The following is a 17,814-nucleotide window of genomic DNA, read 5'->3' on the forward strand; positions in this document are numbered from 1 at the left end:
CTGCACCCCATGCACCCTGAGTGCTCAGGAAGGTCTCTGGAACTGTTGAGTACCATGAAATGTGGCCACACCAACCATGGGGCTGCTGACATAAGTGTGAGACGAGAAAGGGCGTGGGACGGAGAGGGCTGGGATGGAGCCTGTGAGCTGCCTGATGGACATTCACGAATCTCTCTGCACATCTCCTTCCTTCGCTAAAAACTGACGGTTGATCATCCCTTTGGTTCCTTCCTGCTCTAGCATTTGATGATTTCATTCATAACCCTAACCAGCACTATCATAATTAGCACTATTAGAAAGAGGAGCTTTTGTCTTCCTTAGTCATAAGTACCGGTGGGGTACCTGCCCTGGGTGGGAGCTCTGTGGGAAGCAGAGAAGCCAGGACTTCTTGACCGGCCTGGGACCCTCCTTCTCTCCTGGCTCTTGAGTGGCCTGCGGGCTTCAGCCTGGACCAATGGTTGTGACTGTGGCTCCTGAGTGATAGGCCCTTGGTGCGGACTTGTTGCAGACTGTCTCCAAGCGGCCGAGGGCCTAGCCACCTTGAGTGAGCCTCTCTGACGTTTCCCTGGCTTTCTTCTGCTCACTGGTTGTGTCTGTCTCAGGCCTGTGCTCAGGGACACGACCAACAGCCAATGGGCAGTGCCCGGATTTTCAGCCCCTGGCAGCAGCCTGGGGACAGGAGGCGGGTTCAGGAGCTTGTAAAATAACACATCTCCAAGCAAGGGATTGTCCAGCCCAGGGGCACACCTCAGGCTTGAACAGTCCCTTCTGAACGTGTGTGCCACCAGACCTGGCCTTGGTATAAGAACAATGAGCGTCCTTCTCAGAGAGAGAGGGGAGTTCTTGGAAAGAGGGCAAAATCAGTAAACTTGGGAGAACAACAGCACAAAGTTCCAGGAGGGGAGAGAATGTGTTGAACGAGCATAAAATTTCATAAACTACAAAGTGCATTCGTGCTCATTGGATCGTGGGACGAACTGGCTGTGTAGCAGCTGTTCAAAGCAGGGGTTGAGGTGGGGCAGATTGGGGTTCAATCCCTGCTCTGCTGGTTGATCTTGGGCAAGTTACTTGACCTCCATTTTCTCATCTGTAAATAGGGATAGTAATAGTGCCTACCTTAAAAGAGCGCTGGGAGAATGAAATGATGCGACGCATATAAATGTGCATGACCTGGTACCTAACTGTTCCAGGCACTCAGCAAGTGCTCCCTGCCTTCTGCCTCTGCCCTCCTCATCTTCCCCTTCAACACCCTGCCAGAAAGGTATTTATTATCCCCATTTTACAGTGACAAAAACCAGGGCTATGGTTAATTGGGTTTCCTAAAGTCACACAGCTAGAATGTGGTAGAATTGAACTAGAAGTCTAATCTAGTTACACATTCTATGCTTTCCCCACTCCAGCTGTGACCCGTTAATGGGCCAGTTGCATTAGAATCACCCACAGGCACTTGTTAAATTCCTGACACCACCCCAGATTTACAGAATCTGTATTTCCACAGACGACCTGGGAGGGATCTGTATTTTTGACAAATGCCCTGGGTGCCTCGTCCAATAGTCACTACACACGAGCATGGAATGTAGTTCTTATAACCAGGAGGGCGCCCATCAGAGGAACTGGGTTTTAATTACTATAGGAGAAATGTTAAAGGGAAATAGGAGAAGCTTAATGCCAGTCATGCTTAAAGATGGGGCTCTGGTTGCTGAGGAAGTGAGGGATTTGTGTTTCTTCTCTTTGGTTAATGTCATTGTCCACTGCACCTGGCACAAGGGACCAGTCACCATGGCACATCGGCCCTCAGCTCCCCGAAGCACTTTGGAACTATATTTATTGTACGTCTGGTATAGCTCTCCTCATACCATGTCACTGTATTTACGTGTCTGTCTCCTCCACAAAGGAAACCCCATCAAGACAGGAAGCCTGTCCTGTTCACCTTAGGTGCGCCCAGCCCCCCGCCCAGGCACTCAGTGAACAGAGGTTGTGTTGAATGAACAGAGGATTGGATCAGAGGCCCCGGCCTGTCTCTCACAGCTCCAGGACTGCCTGGAGCTGTTATTCTGGTTAGGTCCTGCTGTCAGGCCTCTTCTTCCTCCCTCTCCTGCTCCCCTGCTCTGCACGACAGCCAAGAAAGGGAACGGGCGAGATCTCCTGACCCGGAGTCGACTTCGTCTCATTGGTCGGCAGTCCTCACTGCAACAGCCCTCACGCTGTGTGGGGTATTTCTGGGGATAGCAGGCCTCATTTTTCTTATCTTATTCTAGGAGACTCTAAATCTTTTTTTTTTTTTTTAAATCTATGGGCCACTAGGTGAGGAACATGTAGCAATTACATTGGCAAGACAGAGAGGAGCTTGGTTCTTTTTCTCTTTTGTCTTTTATAATCTGTTTTCTCTCGAATCATATATATTCCTATGTTAGAAATTTCAGAAACTACTGAAAAGTCCCAAGAGTCATATTAGTACGAGCATTTCATTGATGAAGATCATTGATGCTTTGGAGTATTTCCTTTGCTGGTTCCTTTGTTTATAAATTCTTCAGTAACCACTCAAGGGCCAGTATCTGGCCAGATTAGAACAGTCCCCCTCCTGCAGGTTGCTGGTGTAGACAGGCTGAAAGCCCCCAGCTATGCTGAGAAGACGTAGCCTTGGGCAAAGGGACACCTGGACCAGAAACTCTTGTGAATCAAACCCCAGCTCAGCCATTATCAACTTGGGAAGCTCTGAGCAAGTTATGCTCATCATGGAACAGGCACAGCCGCCCCATTCCCCACTCAAGTGTTGTTACGAGGCGTTGCTAATAACTCTCTGTAACCCTTTACACGTGTCCGTTCTGAAATTAGGGTTTTAAACGCAAGCTTTTTGACAACTCATGGCTTCACTGACTTGAACATTTGATGTATGTATACCTAGCACAAGGCTAGAGATCTGGATCCAGAGCCAGGAGATGTGGGTCTATGTGTTGGTTTAGCCACATCCTTGCATATGACCTGGGCAAGTCAGTTAAACTCTCTGACTCTCAGGCTCATCATCTTTCTGAGCCTCAATCATCTCATCTGTAAAATGGGAACAGCCAATACCTCCAAGCCTTCTCACAGGCTCCTGTACATAAAAGTGCTTTGGGGACCATACAGTGCTCCCTAGATGGGAGGCATTAACATGGCCATCACCTTCACATTTCGCACCTCCATCCCCATGAGAAGATGTTCAGTGAGTTTGAACTATCATTTGGCCGTATCATTCAGCAGAAATGGATAACACTGGCCTCAGAGGGCTGTGCCTGGACACACCAGTCACGTGCTTGCCAAGCAGGCAGCCTCGGCAAGGAGGGTTAACTGGGAGAGGCTGAAGTCAAGCTGCCGGCCACAGAGGGGCCAGCTGGGTCCAGGCCTACAGGCCTCCTGCCACAGAAGGCCCTGGAATTATTAAAACTTGTCAGGTTTCTTTTCCCTTTTTCTAACAACCATAAACACCTTTTAGGGGGCTCTGTCTGTGGGGATCAAAGACCTGCGTGAGGCTGAAAGAAAAATATCTGTCAACACCCAGGGATTCTCACCGCAAAGACAACCCTTAGGAAGCCGGATGTTTTGTTTCTAGTTTTGGCACCACACAGGCCAAGTAGAAGATTTCTCCCTTTCCTTTATCTTTCAGGGTTAGCAAGGGGAACTTTTCAGCAGGATTGAAGGGAGAAGACAGGAGGGAGCGTCCTTTTCCCCTTGTGCTGCGAGCTCTGGCAACAGGCATTTGCGAAATGTTCTAAATTCCAGACTCAGCTAGAGGGCTGAGTCCCACAGCTCCAGGGTCATGCCTTTCCCAGCTCACCCCTTCCTGAAGCATCGCCCCCACCCAGCCCAGGCCACTCAGCCACCCAGTGAGGCTGCCGCGAAGGTGGAAAGCTGGAGGTGGTAACCTCCCAGCCACATGAGCATCCGGGAACAAGCAGAGTGGCACAAGGGCCACTAACCTGGCTCTGAGTTGGTCCCGAGAACAGGGAGGCTGGACCTCAGCCTGGAGGAGTCAGGTGGCCTGAAGCCACCTAGTGCAGAGGCAGCAGCCCTGCCTGCCACAGCCAGTGGCGACACGTACTTGGAACTCGGGGATCTGAAGGGCAGGCTTTCTTAGCTTGGAAGAGTAATGCCAACAGGGTTTGAGGATCTCCGCCTTCTTGTATTCCCCAACGCAGGAACCTGAAGAGAAACCCACTCTCCTAGCAGGCCCCTGGAGGTGACGGGAGGGACTATCATCTCTCCTGCAGTGAAAGCTGAGAGGGAGAGAGGATCCTGCAGGAGCTGTTAGGATCCCTTCTTGCCTTGGATTCAGGCAGTCACTCTTGGCCTTCTAGCTGGCCTCCCAGGCGGCGGGGGTGGACCAGCCATCCTTCCAGACCTGACATCACCTGCCTCTGAAGAGGCCAACACTGACAGCAAACGCCTCGCTGGTGGCATGAACTGCTCCTGAGACAGACTTGCGATGGTCAGAGAGCTGCTCAGGGCCTGCCCTCTATTGGGCACAAACCCACAAGGGAACCCAAACTTCCATCAAATAGAGTGTTTGGCATTGTGTAGGGAACACAACCACAAGACTGACTGAAGTACAGATTTTTAACCTGTTTCCTTGGCCACATCAGGAGAAAAGACAAATTGCACCTGAGCCTGACAAATCGGCAGAGAGCGCCTGCCCAGGTACATAGAAAACTTGATTCTGGGCTTAAAATAAAACAAAGGTTACTTGAAATCACTTTCACTGTGTTAAAAAAAAATAGGTTAATTTTTAATGACACCTTCCATGAGTTCATAGATTATGAATCAGATTATGAACAATGACGTGAAGTTTAATGTTTTGACTGTGACTTAAAAGCGTGAGTATGGGTTTGTTCAAATGTTGAATTCTCTGTTTCCATTCAATCAAAGAATTTTACAAGATGCCTTTGTTTAATCTTCGAAGCAGGCAGAACTGCACATTCCAGTTGGCCTGCCTGCCAGTCTGCACTCGGTCTGCTCTTGACCTCAGACATACACTATTCTGAAGGAAGGTTCTGAAGGTTCTTGGACCACTCAGTGCGGGATGTTCTGACTTCTGACTTCATTCTTGGAGGCCCATTCATTGGCTGAGCCACAAGCTGCAAGGGCAGTTATGGCCGGGACAGGGCTTGGGGCACAGGCTTGGGGATGCCTGGGGCTTCCCTCTGAGGCCCCTTCTTGGTCCCCTGGCCCCAGTCTTGCCTGCCCTTCAGTCTTTGATTCTCAAACTGTGATCCATGGACCAGCAGATAGCATTACTTTGGGGCGTGTTGGAAATTTGGATTTGTGGACCCCATCCCAGACCTGTAGGATCAGACTCATCATTTTAACAGGAGAGCAGGGTGATCTGTGTGCACATTAGAGTTTAAGAGTTACTGCTCTAAGAGACTCTCTACCTTGCAGCTGAGCAGGCATGCCCTACTGGGCCTCTGCAGGAAGGCCACCTCTCCTGCCTCATCTCCTGCCTCTCCCCCCAAAGCTTGCTACTCTCAAGGGTGAAGGCTGAATTCAAGCTCTGGCTCTGCCACTTACTAGTCATATAATCCTAGGCAGGTCGTCTGACTTCTATGAGCCTCGGTTTACTCTTCTGTAAAATGGAGACTATAACAGCAATTGCACAGTTCTGTTGTAAGAATCCAAGAGATAGTGGAGTGAGGGCTGGGACTCCCTCATTCAATCTTGTTTCTTCCTCTGCCCCCACCCCCATGCATTCTGTTGACTGCTGACATCTTTGTGAATTTGCACTTTTAGGAATCACATGGCAACATCAATTGCCTTCGGAAGACACTATGTAGTCTAGTGGCTAAGAAGAGCATGGGTGATGCAACCAGATGGGCCACTGTTCAAATTTCTACTGTCTCACTTATTGCTACATTCCTCTCTGAGCCTCAGCTTCCTCTTCTGTAAAATGGGGGTAACAGGAAGGTGATGTGCCCATCAGAAGAGGTAAGTGATGCATGTGAAGTACCTGGCACATAGTAAAAACTCAATTAGTGACAAATCTCAGTATTATTATTATTACTATTATTACTCACCCCTGGAAGCACAAGGAAGTGGCAGGGAGGGTGGAAAATATCATGCAAATATAAAGCATTATTAATAATGCTGGCATTCCCTGTACTTACTTAAGACAGCCTCTGGCAGCAAAGTTAGTGCTGACAACACTCCTCTCTCTGCCTACGGAGTATTACCCTATGCATTACCCAGGGCTGTCCTTGACCTGGCCCATCTTCCTCCTCTCGGTCAGCGTACTCTGGCCAGGGTACCTCCCTTGCTTGGCTTGCAATGGCTTGGCAAGAAAAATGAGCACAGTCTGTAGATCTACGGCAATGGCTCTCAACCTAGGCTGTACCTTGGAAGCCTCTGGGGAGTTTTAAAAGCTACCGATACCTGGGTCCCACCCCATACGTTCATTTGATTGGTCTGCAGTGTGGTCTAGGATTTGGGAGGTTGCAAGGCTTCCCAGGTGATTTCAATCTGCAGCCAGGGTTGAGAGGTGCCGCTCTCATCCAGAGGATGAGGATGACAAGCTCTGGAGAATTCCCGACTGTTTACACTCAGGAATCCCTTCTCTGATCTCCACCCTGAAGGGGGCCCATGGGGAATGCTAACTTAGAAAGTAAAAGCTTCCACTCCCAGAAGCAATAAAACCTCAAATGAACCCAAAGCAAACAAACTGAATCCTTGATTAATGGGAATATTTTTTGTTCTTCTTGATGAAAACAAATCAAAGCAGTTCAGCCTCAAGAATTTAAAGAGCAGCTTCCAGGGTCCATCCTGGCCACCTAGTGTCCATCTCTCCACACCTCTTACACCCCTATGAACACCCAGTGGTGATGGAGCGTTAGAGACGCAGCAGGATTCCACAGGTGCCCCATCTTCTATGCAAGCCAACTTACACCCCAGTTACTCAAGACAGACAGTGGAATGGTGCATTTTGAGAAGCAGTCTTAACATCAAAGATTAAAACCAAAAAAGATTTCCAATTAATCAGATACCTGAGTCCCTGAGTCTCCAGCCCCAATTATTTATTTCAACTCAATAGGAGTTCCAGGCCCCAGTGAGGGTTTATTTTTCAGGATTCTGCGGAACAAACCAAGCAGACCTCTGCCTACTCTGTTGACCCAGGAGTTACTAGTTACCCTGCAAGGCAGTTGACCCTTGATTGCTGGCTCACTTGTGGCCAGAGTGGCCTGACTGGGCAGGTGTGACCTGGGCCACAGGAAATGGGGCAGAGCAGGAGTTGAGAGCATGGGGAGGGTTAGCATCATGCCTGGGACCAGTGATTCCCCTCTGGGTTACTGGCTCACAGCTTTGCATGCCTACCCCTTTTTATGTGCTGACAGATGCCACTGATGAGAGTCTGCTGTACCCGTGGACAGAAAAAAGTTCGAGCTGCTGGCCCCAGCTCCCAAACGCATGCCCGTTGCTCACACTCATTCCACCTGGACGCCCTCCCAGCCCTGACTTCAGGGCAGATTCCTACTCAGCCTCCAAGGTCCAGCGCAAAAGCCTTCATCCCAGGCCTGATCAGCCACGCCTCCCTCTGGGCAGCTCTTTGTACATGGCTCAGTATTAGTGGAGCACTGCCAGGCTGAGCCTGAGCTACGCACAGCAGTCCCCACACAGCTCTGTCCCCGCACCGCTCCGCCCTATGCTCGCCCCATGCAGCCCTGCTGTATAGCACAGCACCATGGGGAGAGCGGCCACTCATGCTTGCTGAAACAAGTGGTCACAGGAGCCAGCTGGGAACTTGGGCAGATGACAGACAGAGGGCTTCAGAGAGAAGGAGGGGAAGTCCCACTCTAGGAGCCCCCTGAGCAGTGCAGGAAGGAGAATGTGAGACTTCGATGCCAGGAGTGACATTGGGGAAGTGTAGGGACAGGTTCCAAACATGGACTCAGGTTCTTCTTCTTCTTTTTTTTTTTGTGAGGAAGATTAGCCCTGAGCTAACATCCATTGCCAATCCCCCTCTTTTTGCTGAGGAAGATTGGCCCTGGGCTAACACCCATGCCCATCTTCCTCTGCTTTATATGGGACACCACCACAGCATGGCTTGACAAGTGGTGCGGCAGTCCGCACCCGGGATCCGAACCTGCAAACCCCTGGTGGCTGAAGCAGAGTGCTATGCCACTGGGCCCATCCCTGGGCTCAGGTTCTTACCGGTAACTTCCTTCCTCCATGAGAACCTGTGATTAGGTGCTGATCGACAGGTGGATCTCATGTAATCACGTAGTAATGAGGTCTACCCTTGATTTAATAGGAAGACAACCCATGTGCAATTAGGAGGGGTAGAGATGGGGGGAGAGAGAGAGAAAGACGAAGGAAGACAGAGAGATGGAAGCAGAGACACATAGAGCCAGAGAGAGACACACAAAAGGAGAGAGAGAGAATGGAATCTTTTCTGGGGATCCTTGGAGAGGCTGCCACTTACCAGTTCCTTCCTGAGCCAGGCTATAGCTTCGTCGATACTCTCAAAGCCCTCCAGCTTGCCAGTGGCCCTGGGGCCGTCGTCCCTGGGACTCCTGTTGGGTGCAGGGTGCTGCCTGGGCTCCTCCTCCCCACACTCCCCCTGCTTGGCAGCCGGCCTCGGGAAGGGCCATGTCTGCTCCTCCAGCCTGGCCTGCCATTCCAGGTAGGAGGGCCTGCGGGTCTCCAGCCTCAGTTTCTCGGTGAGGGCCTTCAGGCTCCGCAGGTGGTCGTCAGGAGGCGGGGCTGCTCCGGCCGGCCCTTCTTCCCCACCGGCCACTTCTTCTACTTGGATCTGGGGCACAGACATTCTAGAGTCTGCCAGGGCAGCCAGACATGAGAAGTGGTGGGGGGGCAGCGTGGGAGTCTTGGCGGTGGCAAGCCTGAGTCCCACTCGGGAACGGTCTCATCCAGCTGGGACCAACACTCCCCGGGGCATCGCTAGGATGTGAGCAGCTCCCGGAGCTGAGCCGGGTGGTGGATGAGCTGTACAGAGCGCCCTCTGGAGCAGCTGCAGAGGCTGGGGTTTAAGATTCTTCTCCGAGTCCTGCGAGTGCCAGGCTTCACAAAAGGCAGGAACAGACAAGTGTTAGCAGGAATCTTTGGGGGCAGCTTTGCCAAGATCTTTCAGTCCCAGAGGAGGTGTAGGCAGATCAGAGGCCAGCGGGGGAGCAGGGCCGAGCTCCCTCCTCTTGGAGAACGGCAGGCGGTGAGAAGCTGCTGGCTGGTATGAGGCCCTGCAGGAAAGATGCGAATGATGTCAGTACTAATCCCTCCCCTTGCCCAGAAGGGGAAACTGAGGCTCGGAGAGGTTCGGTGACAGGGCTGCTAATTGCTAGTTCAGAACTAGAAGCGAGGCAATTTAACACCTTAACTCAATGCAGAGAAGTTAATAATATATCAATACTTTGCACAGTGTTTCACCGTTTATGAAATGATTCTACCTCTACTATCTCATTTAATCCTCACTGCAAGTCTGTAGGTGTTTGTTTTTGTCCCATTTTACACTTGAGGAAGCTGAGTCTCTGAGAAGTTAAATGACTCACCCAGGAGCTCCCAGAGCCTAGCAAGGACAAGGCCCGGCGGCTTGATTCTCAGAGCACAGGCCCCTCCTCTGAGCGCAGCTGCCCGTTGGTCCCATGCAGACCCCCTGACCCGCCGCAGGCACTGGCTCTTCTGGGCGAGTCTTACTGCACACTGTCAGCTTCCTCCAAGAACAACACCTTACCTCACCTCTTCAGAGGAGGAAGACACCTGCAGCAGTTGAGGGAAGAGCCGACTGCACTCAAGGTGGATTGTTCAACCGAGCAAAGCTCGTGACTCACCGTTCTAGAAAGATGGTTCTCACAGTCACCTAAAATGCCCACACAGCAGGGCCCCCTGGGCGAGGGCTGCAGCTCTCTGATCTGATTTGGGCTTCCCACCTCTAGAGAAGAGGTTTGAGCCAAGGTTCTTGCCCCACGATGTCAGAGCTCAGGGAAGAGAAATAACTCCGTGTTAGAATTAGGCCTCTCAGCCTTTGCGTCCCTGCGCCCACAGGGTTCAGGCAACTGGAGATGGTGCATCAGAGTAGGAGGCACTGGACTCGGAGTGGGGAGAGAAGTCCTTGGTTTTCAGGGTGAGTTTTAAAACTCCATGCTGAGGGCATGCAGCTGTGGAAAAGAATGAACTGCTATGGAATGATGCCCAAGATAAAGCTTATATAAAAAAACAAGACGTTCACAGCCTGCAGAGGACACCACTCTTGGTGTGGAAAAGGAGGGGAAGGGAGAGAGATTTTTATTGACTTGTATGTGCCTAAAAAGATCTCTACAAGGAGAAAAACTGAAACTAAGAGCTGTGCTCATCTGGGATGATGGGAACTGGGCATCACAGAGGTGATGGCGGGCAGGCACAGGACGGGGCAGAGAAGGGGGGCAAAAAACCACAGGCCGGGCCACCCATCCTCTCCGACCCAGGCGTGGAGATGACCAAGAAGAGCAGGGCTTGCTGTCTGTTCCAGGTGGTTTCTACAATACCTGCTGCAACGGGCTCTGACCAGAGGAAGTCTGGCCGCCCTCCACACCCTCCTCATCCTTCCCATGCTCTGAGCCCAGCCCCTGCATTGGGGAATCCCTGAGAAATGAGGAGGAATATTCCACCCCAACTGATGGCAGAGAAACCTAGTTCTCACCTAGAGCCAGAGCCACCCAGGTGAGAATCCCCCGAGGAACTTTCACAAACGTGGATTCCCAGGCCCCGCTCCCAGGGGGTCCTGAATAAATTGATCTGGGGAGAGACTCAGGCATCGGCATATCTTTATTTTTTTTTTTTAAAGATTTTATTTATTTATTTTATCCCCCCAAAGCCACCGTAGATAGTTGTATGTCATAGCTGCACATCCTTCTAGTTGCTGTATGTGGGACGCGGCCTCGGCATGGCCAGAGAAGCGGTGCGTCGGTGCGCACCCGGGATCCGAACCTGGGCCGCCAGCAGCGGAGCGCGCACACTTAACTGCTAAGCCACGGGGCCGGCCCTATCAGCATATCTTTAAAGCTCCCCTGGTAATCCAAGGAGTGGCTAGGGTTGAGAACCCCTGGTCTTGAGACACAAACACTAGACCTGGGATCAGATGGCCCAGCTGTAGGTTTTTCAGACTTGCTGAGCCTCAGTTTCCTCGTCTGTAAAATGGGGGTGATAATACCAAAATCCGGGGTTTTGGGGACTGGCAGAACTAAGGTTTGTAGGCACTCTCTGTAGGCTTAGCATGCCCCGCCAACGTGGGGTGTTCTCACGGGGCCTTTAGGTGCAGTCTCACAGTCACACAGGCTCCTTAAGAATCTCCCCAAATCTAAAGACCCATTAGCTGCTTTCTAGGGCCCCTCCCAGGTGCCGTCTGCCTCTTTGCTGAGGTGCGAGAATCTGTTTTGAGTGTGCCTTGGGGTGGCTTTACCCTACAGGGCTTCTTCCCACTAGCAGGGGAGCTCTGATTATTTCCAGCGAAGCTTTTTGGAGAGGATCTAATTGCAGACAAACCATGAGCAAACCCTCTCGACCATAGATCTGTGAGCCGGTGAACCAGATAGGAAGCCTCCTCTCCCCTACTCTCCCCCTGCTGTATACTCACTGCAGAGGGCAGGGCCCTCAATGGCTCCGGGAAGAAGCTGTGAGGGAAGGGTCTTCCCACTGGGGTGGGAAACAGGTACGACTTGATGACTTTATGTGGCTGCTTCCTCTGGTAGGGGGAGTTTGTTTTAATTAGTGGTGTCAAAATCGATTCAGAGAGGCCTGCAAAGATGTCAGGTGTCAGGACAATTTGGAGGCATTACAGGAGCCCCAGTGCGCTGAGTCAGCTAATGACGATCCTTTGATCTGTGTGCACATCGTTCCACTCGAGCCTCACAGCAGTCCTGAGAGCAGGCAGGATCACTCCACAAATGAGAAAATCGAGGCTAGGAGGGGTGAAGCGACTCACCCACGGCCACAGGCAGGTGCCAGCAGTGGGAGTTGGGCACAGAGTCCTCTGACCCTGGGTCAGCCTCTTTCTACTCCAGAGGGCATGGGGCTTGGAGTGAGACCCCTCAGGCACCCAATTCTCTGACCTTGGGCGTGTCACTTCAGTGGTGTAGTGGTTAAGTTCACACACTCCGCTCCAGTGGCCCAGGGTTCGCGGGTTTGGATCCTGGGCGAGGATCTACACACCACACATCAAGCCATGTTGTGCTGGTCTCCCACATACCAGGTAGAGGAGGATTGGCAACAGATGCTGAGACCTATCAGTGCTCTGTCAATCACGTCACCAGATGGCCGCTTTTTGGCTGTGCTGGGCAGTCATCCTCTTGGTCCCTGACCTGCTGGGTGGCCTGAGCCCATCTCTGAATCCTTCCGTCCTTTCCTGGAAGCCACACAAGATGAAGTCGGTTGACCCCCTCTCCCCCCAGATTTTCGAGTCTCACTTGCATTTTCATCACGCTGGGACAGCATGTCTGCCATAGGAGGGAGAAAAAAGGCCCAGCTTACAAAAACACCACTCTACACCCCACTCCCTTCCCTCCTTGCTCACATTTTAAACACCCTTGCCGACAGCTCAGGGCCAGGGTGACCCAGGTTTGACACTGTGATTGCCATGTGGTGAGAGCAAGGTGGAGGGGCTGAATGCCTCTCTTCTGGTCCCAGATCTGCTACCACCAAGCTTCTTGGCCTCAGTTTCCTAACATGTGCAATGGTGCTCCCCACCCCCATCTGCCTCATAAGGATGCTGTGAGGATCTGCTGGAATCTCGTACGTGAACGCTCTACAAACTGTAAAGAGCTGTACCCACCTGAGGATTATTATTACCATCAAAGCATGTGTGGGACGTGGGGAGTCCTGAGTCAGGGACTCGCCACTTTAGGTTGCATGGTCACACGTAGCAGGCTGGACCAAGCCCTAGACTGCCTATTACCCCCAGCACACCCAAGTGGTGAGGATTTGCTGAGTTAGGATTTGTTCTCCTGGTCATCAGACATGTCCCAGGGGGCATTGCTCCTCTGGATGCCCTGGTGCCCGAGAGGCCCCATGGGGTTCTTCCCTCCCCTCCAGCTGCGCCTGGGAGCTGAGCTGGAATGTCACCCACACAGGTCACTCCAGGGATGGGGGCACTTAGTGGGCACTGAGCTGACCAAGCTGAGCTGGTGGAGAGGTGCTGGCCGGGTGCAGGGAAGCAGAGGCCAGTACTGACGAGCTTCCTGAGCTGCAAGGGCAGGAGGGACTTCCCTTTCCTCTGGACAAACCAAGGACTTCGGGGCACAGGCCCTGGGAGGAAGAGCCCTCCAACACCTGGGCAAACAGGCCTTCTTTACATCTAGCCTAAGTCTTTCCTGCTGCCTAGCAGCACATTTTCTCTCACTCTGGGCTTTGAAAAGGCAGAGAGGCCTGGGGAGGAAAACTAAAGGACGTTGCCAAACCTGGGACACGGGGCATCAGGAAAAACAAGGTCAGACCACAATCCCACTAGGTTCAGGTGTGCCCCACCAGGCAGGCCACCCGGCTGCAGGAGAACCCAAAATTCCCGTAGCAGAGGACAAGCCCCGGGGGGGCGTCAGCCTTTTCGCAGCAGCGACATGCCAGAGCCCGGGGACCTATGCTGCACATAGGCACTGCTGTTCAAACACGCTGCCTGGCTCGCTCCGGCCCACAGCGACTGCCACGAAAGAGCCTGTGCCAGCCATGAGCCAATTCCTCCGGCTGCTGGAGGAGCCAGGTGGGTGCAGCTCAGGCATTCAGCCAACACCTCGTCTTGTTATGACCTAATCTGTCCACTGGGACAACTTTCAAACCCACTTCCTAGATTGGCTGTGAAGTCAGGGAAGGATGCTGGGGGCAGCTGACCATTCTCTCTGTCTCTGTCTCTCACTGGTGAAGGGAGTGTGAGCCCATTCCCTGGCAGCACTCCCTCCCTCCCTCCCTCCCTATCGCCCTGCGTTCTCCTGAGAAACTCAAAAGCTCCCTCTCTCTGTTTGGATCCACAGGTTCATGCCTGCTCCTTCCAGTCTGGGGTTCTTCCCTAGAACCGTTTCACTTCTTCTCCATGATACACAATGATACAACGAAAAGATACTCAATCTTTCCAACACTCCTGTCCCACTGAATACCACGCTCCTCTCGCCCCCGTGACTTTGCACAAGGTGTTCCCTCAGCCTGGAACACCCTTCCCTCCCTTCTATGCCTCGGTTCTCAGGGATTTTCTCCTTCAGGAAGTTTTCCTTGACTCGCCAAGCTGTGTGTGCCTGGGATGCAACGAGAGCACGTGGGAGAAACAATTATGTCATCACCACAATATTGGAGCATACCAAGCCAGGCATTGTTTTAAGGGCTTTACATATACTAACGTATTTAATCCTCACGACAATTATTATCACAGTCTCCATTACACAGATGAGGAAACTGAAGCTCAGAGCATTAGGGAGCTTGCCCGAGGTCACAGAACTAACAATTGGTGAGGCTGGGATTTGAAGCCCCGCAGCCTGGCTCACAACCACTGGGCTTACCAGCCCTCTTGAGCCATAGCACTTCTACCAGGGACTTTCCTGATGGTCTCCTCTACCCCCACTCTGAGCTTCCCCAGGCCGAGAACTGGGCTTTGTATCCTGGAACCTCTAGCACTTAGCGCCATGCTGTTCTCCTTAAACGGTCGTGGAATGAATGAGCAAATAGAACAGATTTCCCCCCACCCCACTCACTAGGCCTATACCTGCTCAAGCCTGAGCCAGTCTGGATGGGCCCAGAGAAGCAGAGGAGCCCAGGGCTTCCTGTGATGGCACCCTCACCACCTGTCCTCATGACACCTGCCCTGACCTCAGAGTCCTCAACACAGGCCGTCAGGCCCTAGGAAGACAGGAACAGCCTCACCCTGCACTGGGAGCTGGCGCGCACAGAGGGCAATCCTGCATCACAGATACAGCTCAAGGACCTCCTCCGGGTCCCGCATCATGAGGTAATTTCCACTCAGCATCCCTTCCCTCCTCTGGAAAGAGCATTTATCTTTCTTGTGGGGAGTCCTTCCACATGCTTCTCGTGGGACTGATGGTCCCTCTCTTTCCTCAGGGTGGTCACATGACTCAGCTGAGCCCATGAGAGCCCTCCTGGGTTTTTGTGCCGGAACCATCCAAAAGCCGGCAGTCTTCCATGCTGGCCTGGGGCTGCTGGGGGCCATCTTGCTCACCACAGGGAGAGGTTCTGCCTGACAACCAAGACAAGCAGATGAGATAGTTTGAGGCCCTCAGTTAGGCCCTGTTGGAAGCCACCCCACCTGACCGTGATTATATAGCCTATATTTTCCTCTTGTTTAAGCTTCTTTGAACTGAGTTTCTGCCATTTGTAACCAGCATAAGCACGTGTTGGACAAAGAATATAAAATAACAGAGTGGATATTTGTTCATATTTGTCTTTTATTTGTTTGTTCTCCATATCCTGTTTTTAGGGAGGTCCTCATTTTGTGCAAGACAGCAGGCAGGCTGGGCGCCCTTCTTCTCTGAGACCAGAGGATCATACCCACCTCTTCCCTGGCCAGTGCCCTGGCCACCAGGTGTGAGCATGTGACTGGAGCTTAGCCAATCGGATGCCCAGAGCCAGGTATCTGAATCTGGTGTGGGTGAGGCCAGGATGGAGGGAGGGTTAGGCTTCATCTGTGGCCATGGCAAGCCTTGGAGGCAGATGTGAAGTGCAGGGAAGGTAGCATCATCTTAGCCAAATCGTCCTGCTAAAGGACTGTTGGAGGGCATGGTATTGTGACATAATAAGAAATATGTATTTGGTCTCTGTCCCCAGTTCTTGACACAGGGCTCTTAAAACCCTTGTAATTTCCTAAGTGATGAGAGAGACAGGAGTATTTCTTATAATATCTGTTTTTTTCCCCCTGTTCTTGAACCAGCTCCAGAGCAATAAAGGTGAAAGAGGCACTTTTTGTTATTCATAACAAGCCCCTTTCAACCCCCCCTGAGTTTATGATAATGAGGTGGTTTGTGGAAAGCCCCGTAGGATGGGGCTGGTTGCCAGGGGAACCAACCATGTGATCAGAGAGTTAGAACTTTCAGCCCTGCCTCCGACCTCTGGGCAGGGAAGAGGGGCTGGAGGTTGAGTTAATCACCAATGGCCAATGATTTAATCAATCATGCCTATGTAATGAAGCCTCCATAAAAACCCTAACTGAAGGGGTTCAGAGAGCTTCCAGGTTGGTGAACACGTGGATGTGCTAGGAGGGTGGAGCCTGGAGAGGACATGGAAGCTCCATGCTCCTTCCCCATACCTTACCCTACATACCTCTTCATCTGGCTGGTAAACAGAAATAAAAGTTTTCTGAGTTTTGTGAGCCATTCTAGCAAATTACTAAATCCAAAGATGGGGTTATGGGCAATTCCTGATTTATAGCCAGTAGGTCAGAAGTACAGATGACAACCTGGGATTTGCAGTTGGTGCCTGAGGTGGGGGGCAGTCTGTGGGACTGAGCCCTTAACTTGTGGGATCTGATGCTAACTTTAGGTAGACAGTGTCAAAACCACATTAAATTGTAGGACACCCAGTTGGTGGCTGCAGACAACTGGAAAATTGTTTGGTGTGGAAAACTCACACCTGGTGTCCGAAGTGTTCTGAGAGTGCTGTGTGAGTAGAAACCTAGCACTCCACTGAGTTGGTCTCAGATCTTTAATTTACCAGGCTTCCCGCCTCTCTGTTTTTTGGAGCTGCCCTGGTTCTCCCTGTTTTCTCCCTTGGGTCTTTACCTCCCGTCAATTCTGTGAACGCCTTTCAGTAACGTTTTCCATTGCTTACAACCAAGAGCCCTGACTGAAATGTGGGTGGACGTACAATCCATTTGGGGAGGCAAAATACATAACTGAGGGCTGAGCAGTGTCATAAAATAGTGTGACAACCAAAAAAGGCTGCCCTCCCCCATGTTTTCGTGTGTCCCTTAGAGGTGAGTGGTGCCACCTCCAGTTGAGAACCACAGGGTGGATGACCACTGTCCTCTTAAAGAAGCTTTTACTGAGAGTCCATCTGCATTCATAGTTATGTTTCCTAGTTTAGAATCTACTACAGGCAATGCTGGTGTGAGGACATCATAACAGTTTTCCGTATGTGTAAATTTACACTTACACTGCTCCTTTTAGCAGAAGTGCCACCCATGGTCCTTGTGCAAAAACTGACATGCTCTGGTTTTAGGCTTGGTGACACATGCAGCACACTCAACAGAGGTGCTCTCTTTCAAGAAGTGACCCCTCTGTTTATCTCAGGAGCGTGATGGCCCACAGAGGGAGAAGGTGAATGAGCAGAGAGGTGGCAGAAGCCACAGTGGGGAATACAGACCGAGTGGGAGTGAGCCCCACTGCTGTGGTCTGTCTCCTGCGGGGACATTTCTGCAACGAAGAATTGGCTACACTGTGACTTAGGCCCCCACAGGATCTGAATTTCCTCAGCAAGGCAGGTCTAGGGCTATAGGATGTCTTAAGGGTCCATTCTTGCCTTCACCCCCAGCCCCCACTGTCTGTTACCCACTGATCTGCTGCTGGAGGCCAGGACCAGCCTGGACGGTGGGCAAGGCCTCAGACGAGTCAGCAAAGGAGTGGCTGGAAGCCAAGCCAGACCCACCTCCCACCTCTCAGCAGAGCCACACAGCCCCACCTTCTACCCGAGACGAAAGCAGGGCCCACAGGCTGTGACCTGAGAGTGGATCAGAGGCTGACGGAGGCTGAGAACAAAGGGGGCCCCAGCTCCCCAGGCTGTGGGGTCTGCAGTCTGGGACGGGAGCCCACCTCCTGCAGGAGCCATGAGACTCAGAGAGTCACCTGGCTTCATCTCTCTGGGTCTCGGGCCTCTCTT

At 52.0% G+C, this 17,814-nt stretch overlaps 1 protein-coding gene across 2 annotated transcripts in view; it reads right to left on the reverse strand.

Annotated features, from left to right (window-relative positions):
• Nucleotides 1–17,814, reverse strand: part of FAM167A (family with sequence similarity 167 member A) — a 41,896-nt gene that overhangs the window by 13,375 nt on the left and 10,707 nt on the right. For both annotated transcript variants that reach the window (XM_004433514.3, XM_087437395.1), the window contains one exon: nucleotides 8,447–9,218. In XM_004433514.3, the coding sequence (XP_004433571.1) occupies nucleotides 8,447–8,791 (345 nt within the window). In that variant the 5' untranslated portion in view covers nucleotides 8,792–9,218. The remainder of the gene's footprint in view (nucleotides 1–8,446; nucleotides 9,219–17,814) is intronic.

The sequence above is a fragment of the Ceratotherium simum genome, chromosome 12 (assembly GCF_057802395.1).
Source record: "Ceratotherium simum simum isolate JZ-2026a chromosome 12, ASM5780239v1, whole genome shotgun sequence".
Classification (NCBI taxonomy): Eukaryota; Metazoa; Chordata; class Mammalia; order Perissodactyla; family Rhinocerotidae; genus Ceratotherium; species Ceratotherium simum.